The sequence below is a fragment of the Stenella coeruleoalba genome (genome assembly GCF_951394435.1).
Source record: "Stenella coeruleoalba genome assembly, chromosome: 3".
Taxonomy (NCBI): domain Eukaryota; kingdom Metazoa; phylum Chordata; class Mammalia; order Artiodactyla; family Delphinidae; genus Stenella; species Stenella coeruleoalba.
The window spans coordinates 168439345-168450055 of NC_137148.1; the positions used below are offsets into that span (position 1 = coordinate 168439345).

Here is a 10711-nt window from a genome sequence, read left to right on the forward strand (position 1 = left end):
CCAACCATCCAGCAAGACAGCAGCCCATTGGGAGTCCGAGGGTTCCACTGCTGAACCTGATTGGTCCGATGAGCTTCGTGATGACGTCATATTCGGGCGCTTCTTCTCTGCTTCCGGTAGCTGGACGTCTACGTAAAAGTCAACAACGCAGGGCGCGCAATCAGGAAGGGTTCAACCAATAGGAAATGGGCCTGGTTCGAGGGGGCGGGCCTTCAGCCGGAGACGTCATTATAACGCGACTCCTGCGCGTAGCTGGAGTGCCAGAAAAATGGTGGTGATGGCGCGCCTCTCGAGGCCCGAGCGGCCGGACCTTGTCTTCGTGAGTCCGCGGCGGGCCCGGGGATGGCCTGCCTGGGGGCACTGGGGCTTAGATGCCTCAGGAGATTCGGGCATGGCAGCGCGGGGGATCTAGGCCAAAGTTATGCCGGTCTGAGGGCAGGAGGACCCTTACGGGCCAGAGACCGGATCATGATGTACGGGCCAGGCTGGTCAGGAGCAGAGGTCTGGTGCTAGAGCCCAGGTGACCTGAGCAAAGAGCAGGTGGTTGGAGTTAAGGGCCTGGCGTCCCGGGCCTGGGGCGGAAATGGGAGTGGGAGAGAAGGGAGACTCGCGTAGCTCAATCTTGAGAGGCCTGGTGTTTGAAGTAAAGGCAGGACGACCAGTCCAGGTCTCTGGTTTCAGTGGTAAAATCTTGATGTCTTGGGTAACGGTCTACGTTTGGTCCTGAGCGTTATAGTTTCTGGGATAAGGGCATGGTGTCTGGACCGGGAGAACCCTGGAATCAGAAGTAAAGACCGGGTGATGTGGAGCTGATCAGGCGATGGCCCGTGGACTCCTGAAGAGTCAAAGGCTTGGTGTTTGAAGTAGAAGCCTGGCATCTTCACGAGATTCTTGGTGTCTCGAGTTAAAGGCTAGGCATCCTGTACATACCTTTCTTTCTGAGATAAGGGTCTAGCTTCCAAGTTCTGGGGCAGAGTTGAGCTAGACTCTGGCTAGTGGGGTCCTGAGGTGCCAAACGTCTCGTGTCTGGGAAGAGCCATGTTGTGAGGAGGAGACACTTGACGTCTAGGGCAGAGGCCTGGCGTCGGACCAGGGTCTTGGTGGCAAAAGAGTCTGGTGATCTGGGCCAGAGTGGATAGCTTGATTAGGAAGGCCAAAAGAGTGATGTCTGGGTGACAGTCTCATATCTGGCCTAGAACGCTGTGACCAAGGAGTCTGATGGTCTGGGTCAGATTGTAGGCAGTAGTATTCTGAAGGGTCTGGACCAGATTCCTGGTATCTGGGTGTCTGGTGACCGGGCTCCCAATGGTGAGGAGTGTGGGATCTGGGACCTGGGGAGGGGTCTGGAGTTTGGAGTGGAGTGGTGCTGCGCGCAGGCTCTGAGAACAGGTCTGTCTTCTCCCTGTACCCTGGCCCTGGCAGGAGGAGGAGGACCTCCCCTATGAGGAGGAAATCATGCGGAACCAGTTCTCCGTCAAATGTTGGCTCCGCTACATTGAGTTTAAGCAGGGTGCCCCGAAGCCCAGACTCAATCAGCTCTATGAGCGGGCGCTGAAGCTGCTGCCCTGCAGGTGAGATTGGTTGCAGCTGCCCTGCCTGCCCCAGCCCCACACCCACCCCACCTTATCCAATCAACCCAGAACTTGCTAGTACATCCCACGTGACTGCTATGTGTTGTGTCGCCGAATATACATCCCCTGATCTGTGAGCACACCTTCCCTGACGTCCCGGCCATTCCCCTGTCGCAGAGACTTGTCACCCCTCCCTGGGCCCTTTCTCCCAGCACTTGTCTCGTGAGGCAGAGTGAAGGGTCCCGAGGTCCGTGAAGCTGACCGATCATTGTCTGCCCCTCCCCTCTCCCCCCACCCCCCCCCCCAGCTACAAACTCTGGTACCGCTATTTGAAGGCGCGCCGGGCACAGGTGAAGCATCGCTGTGTGACCGACCCTGCCTACGAAGATGTCAACAACTGCCACGAGAGGGCTTTTGTGTTCATGCACAAGGTGGGGAGGGGGCCTGGCTGGGCCAGGGGATGAGTGGGGAGGTGGGGCTCAGAGTCCACGGAGGTGGACAGAGCAGGGGGTTGGAGTCCTGTGGCCTCTGTGCACTCAGGGTTGAGCGAGACTTGGTTCCAGGGGGACGGGACTTCCGGGTCCTGCTGCAATGGACATCTGGTGTCTTTATGGCCTGGTGGTGGTGCTGGCAGCTCAGACCCTGCCTCTCCCCGCACCTGCAGATGCCCCGGCTGTGGCTAGATTACTGCCAGTTCCTGATGGACCAGGGACGCGTCACACACACGCGCCGCACTTTCGACCGTGCCCTCCGAGCGTTGCCCATCACACAGCACTCTCGTATTTGGCCCTTGTACCTGCGCTTCCTGCGCTCACACCCCCTGCCTGAGACTGCTGTGCGGGGCTACCGGCGCTTCCTCAAGGTAAGCCCCTCAGAGGGCGAGATGGGGCCAGGCTCAGGCAGGTGGGCCGGTTCCCCCAGGTCAAGACTTTCCGGAAACCGGCTCGTTGGGACACTGTCTGCCCTAACAGACAGAATATGGGAACAAGGCTTCTTAAGACAGGGTTTTGTTTGTGAGTTCTGTGTTTAATCTCCAGACAGTTTGCTAGTAACCATGTCAGGTATTAAGACAGGTGCCGGGGACAGTGTGGCTAAGACAGTTGCTGCCTCCATGGAGCTTTCAGTCTGACTTTGCAGACAGATACATATTACCTGACCCCATAAATCAGAGTAAAACTGCAGCCACGGGAGAGCAGGGAATAGGAAATAAACGACTAGGGAAACAAATAACAGGCAGGGCTGACAATCGAGGTGCAAATAGCGGGGAGGCACTGTGTAGTTTTCCTGAACTTATAATGTCTCTTACGCGTCCTGAAATGCTTAGCATGGTGCTGTTTAGGGGCTGTGCAGGCTGGACCACTGATGCCTAAGCTCAGTCAGGACTGAGACTGGACCACTGGGGCGCAGGCTGGACCAGTCAGGACTGAGACTGGACCACTGGGGCCCAGGCTGGACGAGTCAGGACTGAGACTGGACCACTGGGGCCCAGGCTGGACGAGTCAGGACTGAGACTGGACCACTGGGGCGCAGGCTGGACCAGTCAGGACTGAGACTGGACCACTGGGGCGCAGGCTGGACCAGTCAGGACTGAGACTGGACCACTAGGGCCGAGGCTGGACCAGTCAGGACTGAGACTGGACCACTGGGGCGCAGGCTGGACCAGTCAGGACTGAGACTGGACCACTGGGGCCCAGGCTGGACCAGTCAGGACTGAGACTGGACCACTGGGGCCCAGGCTGGACCAGTCAGGACTGAGACTGGACCACTGGGGCGCAGGCTGGACCAGTCAGGACTGAGACTGGACCAGTCAGGGCCCAGGCTGGACCAGTCAGGGCTGGGGGTGGACCAGTGAGGCCCAGGCTGGAACAGTGAGGCTCAGGCTGGAACAGTCAGGGCCCAGGCTGGACTAGTGAGGGCTGAGGCTGGACCAGTCAGGGCCCAGTCAGGGCTGGAGCTGGACCAGTGAGGCCCAGGCTGGACAGGTGTGGCTATGACTGGGTGTGTGGGGCGAGCTCTTGTCTGGGACAGTGGTGGGTGGCTGACAGAAAGCCCAGAGTGGGAGGGGGAATGGTGGCATGGCGGCATGGCCCTGTGGCCCCACTGACAGCTGGCGGGTGGATGGGTGCCCAGCTGAGCCCCGAGAGTGCCGAGGAGTACATCGAGTACCTCAAGTCGAGCGACCGGCTGGACGAGGCCGCACAGCGCCTGGCCACCGTGGTGAACGACGAGCGCTTCGTGTCCAAGGCCGGCAAGTCCAACTACCAGGTGGGCCCCGGGGTGACGGCTGGGCGGGAGGGCTCGCCCTCTCAGGGACAAGGCTGATGCTCCTTCCCATGCCTTGCAGCTGTGGCACGAGCTCTGCGACCTCATCTCCCAGAACCCAGACAAGGTGCAGTCTCTCAGTGTGGACGCCATCATCCGCGGGGGCCTCACCCGCTTCACCGACCAACTGGGCAAGCTCTGGTGCTCGCTGGCCGACTACTACATCCGCAGCGGTCACTTCGAGAAGGTGCTTGAGCACGTGGGGCTCCGGGAGCGGGGTGGGGTCTCCCTCCAGCACGTAGTATTGGGGGATGCCTGAGGACACGCGTGTGAGCAGAAGACGTGCACGTGGACCGCTTTTGCCTTTCTGAAGGTGGGGAGAGGCAGGCATCACGGCCCTGCCGGCGAGTGCACCCACCTCAGGCCAGCCAGACCTGGATCTCTCTGCTCTGGCCTTGGACCTGCTTCAGCTTGGGTGTCCTCATTTGCAAAATGAGAGTGACAGTCACTTCCTTGCCTACTGGGACTCAGGCACCGAACGGGTGTCCGGTGTGAGGGTCCCTCCCGAGGTGTTGGTGTTTCTGTCAGTGTCCACGTTGGCTGTTCTCCTCATCAGGCCATGGAGTGGCGAGCTTGGGGCCGGGGTGGGGGGCGGGGTGTGGAGCTCTGAGAGGTCCCCAGAGGGGCTGGCTTGGGACTGGCTGGGGAGGGGGGTGCCGGGGGGAGCAGAGTGGGAAGGAGGAGCTGGAGGGGGCTCAGAGGGGGTGGTGAAGGACTAGGGAAGGGGGGCCCTGCAGGCTGAGGAGGGGCCGGCTGTGTCCTGCTGCGGGGAGCCGCCAGCCAGCCAGCCGTGAGCAGGACATAGGCCGGACCAGGTGTGTGTCTTACAAAGACCCTTCAGGCTGACACTTTGAGTGGAGCGCACAGGCCGAGGCCGGCAGCAGGAGACCGGCCAGGAGGCTGCTGGAGCCAGCGGCCAGGCAGAGGCAGAGGGGCAGGATCAGCCAGGGCCAGGGGTAGAGCAACGGGCCCGCCCTTGGTGGGGATGCGCCTCGCCCACGCCAGCACTTTCCTTTCATGCTGCCCTCAGGGGTTGGTGTGGGGGGTGATGGGGAGAATGTGAGCTGCAGAAGGGGGATCGGGCAGGCGTGAGGGGTACTTTGTAGCAACGATTGAGCACTCCATGGCAGGCTGAGGTTAGGGTCCCTGCAGGGTGGCTGGTCACCTATTGGGTCTCACTGGGGCCAGACCCTTTATGCATCTCACTCGAGCCCCGCAGTGACTCTGCGTGAGGGGCTGTCACTGTCAGTTTACTGCTAAGGAGCTGAAGCCTCCAGCTCACTCTGGCAGAGGACGGGAGGGGAGCTCCGACCACGGCCGTGCGCTGACGGAGCTGGGCAGGCCCGGGAAAGGCCCTCCGGGGGTTCCGATTTGGGACTGGTGCCAAGGGCGGTGCTGCCGGATGCCCTGTGTGCATGCGGTGGGCACACGTGCCTCTCCTCTGCCAGCACTTTCCCCATCCCCACAGGCTCGGGACGTGTATGAGGAGGCCATCCGGACCGTGATGACCGTGCGGGACTTCACCCAGGTGTTCGACAGCTATGCCCAGTTCGAGGAGAGCATGATCGCGGCGAAGATGGAGACGGCCTCGGAGCTGGGGCGGGAGGAGGAGGGTGAGCAGCAGGGGTGGGCCGCAGGGCTCGGAGGGGTCCCGAGTGGCTGGGTCAGGGAGGTGTGGGGCTTGGGGTCAGAGGCCAGCAGGGAGGGAGTCTGAATGGGCACTGCGGGTGGGATCTCGGCGGGTAGCCAGGACTGGGAACACATCTCAGTGGGGCTTGGGCCGGCCACTGGCGGGAAGGGAGAGCTGGCTGGACAGCAGGCATGGTGGGGGGGCCTGGGCCAGAGCTTGGCAGGGAAGAAGGGCTGGGGGGAATGGTGGGGATTGGAGGGGGTTCCAGAGTAGCCTGGCCCCAGGGCAAGTGTGAGGTCAGGGTGGCCCTGGGGCAGCTCAGGGAGGGAGTGCCCGGATGGACAGTGGGGGGGAGCTGGGGGCTGAAGGGAGAGACCTGAGAGACGGAGGTGGCCGGGGGCCGCGTGCTGAGGCCTCCCCCCCGCCCCGCTCCTGTCTTTTCCCACGGGTCCCAGACGACGTGGACCTGGAGCTGCGCCTGGCTCGCTTTGAGCAGCTCATCAGCCGGCGGCCCCTGCTCCTCAACAGCGTCCTGCTGCGCCAGAACCCGCACCACGTGCACGAGTGGCACAAGCGCGTGGCCCTGCACGAGGGCCGCCCGAGGGAGGTACGTGGCGGCCCCGCCCCCCGTCCCCAGGCCCCGCCCTCCCCAACCAGGGCCCTGCCCAGCCTGACCCAACCCTTCCTGCCCAGATCATTAACACGTACACGGAGGCCGTGCAGACTGTGGACCCCTTCAAGGCGACCGGCAAGCCCCACACCCTGTGGGTTGCGTTCGCCAAGTTTTACGAGGACAACGGGCAGCTGGATGACGTGAGTGCCGTGTTGCCAGTGCGCGTTGCATGAACGAGTACTTACAGGTCCTCCGCCCAGCGCCCACAGCCGGGCGGGTGGGTGGGGTCTCAGCTTGGCCTCTGCCCGCCCCACAGGCCCGCATCATCCTGGAGAAAGCCACCAAGGTGAGCTTCAAGCAGGTGGACGACCTGGCCAGCGTGTGGTGCGAGTGTGGCGAGCTGGAGCTCCGGCACGAGAACTACGACCAGGCCTTGCGGCTGCTGCGAGTAAACACAAGCCCGGGTTGGGAGGGAGTGGGGGAGCCTCAGGGTGTGTGATCTGGTCCTGGACACCCCCGCGGCTTTCCCCCTGCTGGCGCTGCCCATGCAGAAGGCGACGGCGCTGCCCGCCCGCCGCGCCGAGTACTTCGACGGCTCGGAGCCCGTGCAGAACCGCGTATACAAGTCTCTGAAGGTGTGGTCAATGCTGGCCGACCTGGAGGAGAGCCTCGGCACCTTCCAGGTGAGCCGCCAGGATGGGATGGGGGCGTGGGATGGGACACGCCCCTCGGAGGGCCGCTGACTCCACCCCTGGGACACGCTCTGACCGGCCCCCTGCCCCACAGTCCACCAAAGCCGTCTATGACCGCATCCTGGACCTGCGCATCGCCACGCCCCAAATCGTCATCAACTACGCCATGTTCCTGGAGGAGCACAAGTACTTTGAAGAGAGCTTCAAGGTGAGGGGGCCCCGGACGGCATTGTCCCTACCCGGGCTGCCATCACAGCCGACTGGGAGGCTTAAACAACAGAGACGTGTTTTCTCAGTCCTGAAGGTCGGAAGCCTGAGATCAAGGCGTCGGCAGGGCTGGTTTCCTCTGAGGCCCCTCTCCTTGGCTTGTAGAGGCTGTTTTCTCACTGTGTCTTCACGTGGACACCTTTTTGTGTGTTTTTGGTGTTCCTCCTGTGCCCAGCTCTGCTTTTGTGAGGCTGTCAGTTGTATTGGAATGAAATTTACCCTAATCTCTTTTTTTTTTTTAATTTATTTATTTTTGGCTGCGTTGGGTCTCCGTTGCTGCGTGCAGGCTTTCTGTAGTTGCGGCGAGCGGGGGCTGCTCTTTGTTGTGGTGCGCGGGCTTCTCATTGAGGTGGCTTCTCGTTGCGGAGCACGGACTCTAGGTGCACGGGCTTCAGTAGGTGTGGCTCGTGGGCTCAGTAGTCATGGCACACGGGCTTAGCTGATCTGCGGCACGTGGGATCTTCCTGGACCAGGGCTCAAACCCGTGTCCGCTGCATTGGCAGGCGGATTCTTAACCACTGTGCCACCAGGGAAGTCCTCTCTGTTTAACTTAGTTGCTTTTTTAAAGATCTTATCTCAGAACACAGTCTCGTTCTGAGGTACGGGGAGTTAGGATTTCAACTTGAATTTGGGGGGGACACAGGTCAGCCTGTCACAGGCACGGAGTTCTGCCTGTGTGTGCGGGGGTGCCCCTGCCTTGCTGCTCAGGCGATGGATTGTAGGCACGTGGGGTGTTTTCCATGTGCATGTGTACGTGTGGCGGGGCTTTGCCCCACTGTCTGAGGTTTTGTCGTGTACAAGTGGAGACTGTGCACATACATGGACGGGGAAGTCATACATGCGCACGAGTGCCCCCTCTGCCTGAGTGGCAGGCCCTGCCCCTCTGCCTGGGTGGTGAACCTTCTTCCGGGACACCGGGCTGCAGTGTTTGCAAGCTGAGGTTCCACCCTCCTCTTCAGCCATAAAGTCACTGACTGATCCTAGTGAGCCCTAGTCCAGCTCTGTCTTCGGGGTCTTTGCAGCCTGTCCAGGGAGACAGGCAGTGCACAGACACTCTTGGCTGGGCTTTGATTGCGTGATCACGGGGAGAAGTGGGATGGGGAGAGGTGGGCAGACAAGGGGCCTACTTGCTGAGCCCTAAGGAGTCTCCCCCTGCGGACTCACACGACTCTCCCTCGGGGCAGGCATACGAGCGTGGCATCTCGCTGTTCAAGTGGCCCAACGTGTCCGACATCTGGAGTACCTACCTGACCAAGTTCATCGCCCGCTACGGGGGCCAGAAGCTGGAGCGGGCACGGGACCTGTTTGAGCAGGCGCTGGATGGCTGCCCTCCCAAATACGCAAAGAGTGAGGAGGGCCAGGTGGGCTCGGTGGGGGGGGGGTTGGAGGGGGCATCACGGGCCCAGCCACTGACCTCTGACCCCCCCCCCCCCCCCCGCTGCATCCTGTCACAGCCCTGTACCTGCTGTACGCGCAGCTGGAGGAGGAGTGGGGCTTGGCCCGGCACGCAATGGCCGTGTATGAGCGCGCCACCAGGGCCGTGGAGCCCGCCCAGCAATACGACATGTTCAACATCTACATCAAGCGGGCGGCCGAGATCTACGGGGTCACCCACACGCGCAGCATCTATCAGAAGGCCATCGAGGTGCCCGCTGCAGGGGGTGGGGTGGGGAGCTGGGGCTAGAGAGGGGGAACAAGGGGTCCTGTAGGCAGGGTATCCGAGCGAGCCGGTGCGCGCGTCTGTGGGGAGGCCCGCCCGCCCAGGGGCCGGCCTGGTGTGCTGGGAACCACCGGGGCTCCCCAAGAGGGGCGGCCCCCTCCGCCTCACATCCCACCCTCCCTGATCCCTCCCGACCCCGCCCAGGTGCTGTCAGACGAGCACGCCCGGGAGATGTGCCTGCGGTTCGCGGACATGGAGTGCAAGCTCGGGGAGATCGACCGCGCCCGGGCCATCTACAGCTTCTGCTCGCAGATCTGTGACCCCCGGGTAGGGACGGGTCCCGGGCCCGTGGGTGTGGGAGTCTGCGGCTGAGCCAGCTGGCTCACGTCCCCCGGCCCCGCCCCTCTGCAGACGACCGGGGCCTTCTGGCAGACGTGGAAGGACTTCGAGGTCCGGCACGGCAACGAGGACACCATCCGGGAGATGCTGCGGATCCGCCGCAGCGTGCAGGCCACGTACAACACTCAGGTCAACTTCATGGCCTCCCAGATGCTCAAGGTGACGGGCAGCGCCACGGGCACTGGTGAGCAGCTGTGGCCCAGTGGTGGTCTCCCGGGTCTGGGAGCATCAGGGTCTCCTCTGCCTCCCCTGCCTCAGGCTGGGAGCTCCTCGAGGGCCAGGGCCTCAGGCCCAGGTCGGGGGGCGCCCAGCAGCACTCAGACCGAGGCAGGCACCTAAGGCCGTGGTTGAGGACAGCTTGCCCACGGCGTCTGACCCCCACGCTTCCCCCCACAGTGTCCGACCTGGCCCCCGGGCAGAGCGGCATGGACGACATGAAGCTGCTGGAACAGCGGGCCGAGCAGCTGGCGGCTGAGGCCGAGCAGGACCAGCCCTCGCGGGCCCAGAGCAAGATCCTGTTTGTGAGGTGAGGGCGGGGCGGTGGAGCCGAGCTGGGAGCGGGCCAGCTCTGCAGGGGGGAGGGGCGGGGAGGTTGGGGGGCTGCCGGGCCTAGCTGAGCAGTGTGGCCCCCTCCCCCGGCCGCCTGCCTTCCCCAGGAGTGACGCCTCCCGGGAGGAGCTGGCCCAGCTGGCCCAGCAGGCCAACCCGGAGGAGATCGAACTGGGCGAGGACGAGGACGAGATGGACCTGGAGCCCAATGGTAAGAGGCCGGCTGGCCAGGCGGGCTGGTGGGCGGAGGCGGGGGCGGGACCCCCTCCTGGAAGGTGACTGAGTCCTCCTCGCCTCACCCCCAGAGGTGCGCCTGGAGCAGCAGAGCGTGCCGGCCGCCGTGTTCGGGAGCCTGAAGGAAGACTGACTCCCATCCCCTACCCCCTCCACCGCTCCCCCAGTGAAGCTTGTGTTTGTACGTTCTGGTCTGAGCCTCCTTCCTCCCCGCCTTCTCCTACTGCCTCGGTGCCCCTGGGGACTGCCAGCTCAGTGCCGCCCTGCCCCCCACCCCACCCCCCAGTTGGCCGGTGTGGGGAGGTGGGGCAGCTGGGCTCCAGGCCAGGGCACACGCTCCACCCTAACCCCGCAGAGCCAGTTCTGGGCTCCGAGAGGCCAGTCTCTCTGCCGCCTGAGGCCCTGAGCCTGGAGGGGGCCCCTGCGCCCCTCCCTCTCAGCAGATAGAGATACTCAGCCTCCCTACCAGGAACCCTTCTTCCTTGGATGAGGGCATCCCCCTCCCCTTGGGAAGAGGCTGGGCTGAGAGCTCCGGAGGCAGGCGGGCCCCAACCAGCTCTGTGATCTAAGCAAGGCGCTTCTCTCCCTGGACAGCTGCCAGGAGCCAGACCTCAGCCGTGGGCCATGGCCTAGGTGCGGTCCTTAGTCCTAAGCTCCCAGAAGCCATTAGCGGGCTCTAAGCTAGTAAAGGATTTTAAGCATTCGGGGACTTAACCGGATTTGTGCCCTGAACGGGCCAGGCAGGCTGCTGTGGGGACCGGCTTGCGGCAGGAG

At 63.1% G+C, this 10711-nt stretch overlaps 1 protein-coding gene across 1 annotated transcript; it reads left to right on the top strand.

Annotated features, from left to right (window-relative positions):
* The first annotated feature begins 9 nt into the window (after positions 1 to 9).
* Positions 10 to 10480, top strand: XAB2 (XPA binding protein 2). Its single transcript, XM_079917059.1, has 19 exons — positions 10 to 319; positions 1423 to 1571; positions 1879 to 2002; positions 2236 to 2433; positions 3702 to 3836; positions 3916 to 4080; positions 5362 to 5506; positions 5979 to 6130; positions 6217 to 6336; positions 6453 to 6584; positions 6688 to 6819; positions 6923 to 7036; positions 8280 to 8442; positions 8550 to 8740; positions 8960 to 9082; positions 9167 to 9338; positions 9551 to 9680; positions 9811 to 9914; positions 10009 to 10480. The coding sequence occupies exons 1-19, from the start codon at positions 269 to 271 to the stop codon at positions 10068 to 10070; spliced, it is 2562 nt and encodes an 853-aa protein (XP_079773185.1). The 5' UTR covers positions 10 to 268; the 3' UTR covers positions 10071 to 10480.
* The last annotated feature ends 231 nt before the right edge of the window (positions 10481 to 10711 follow it).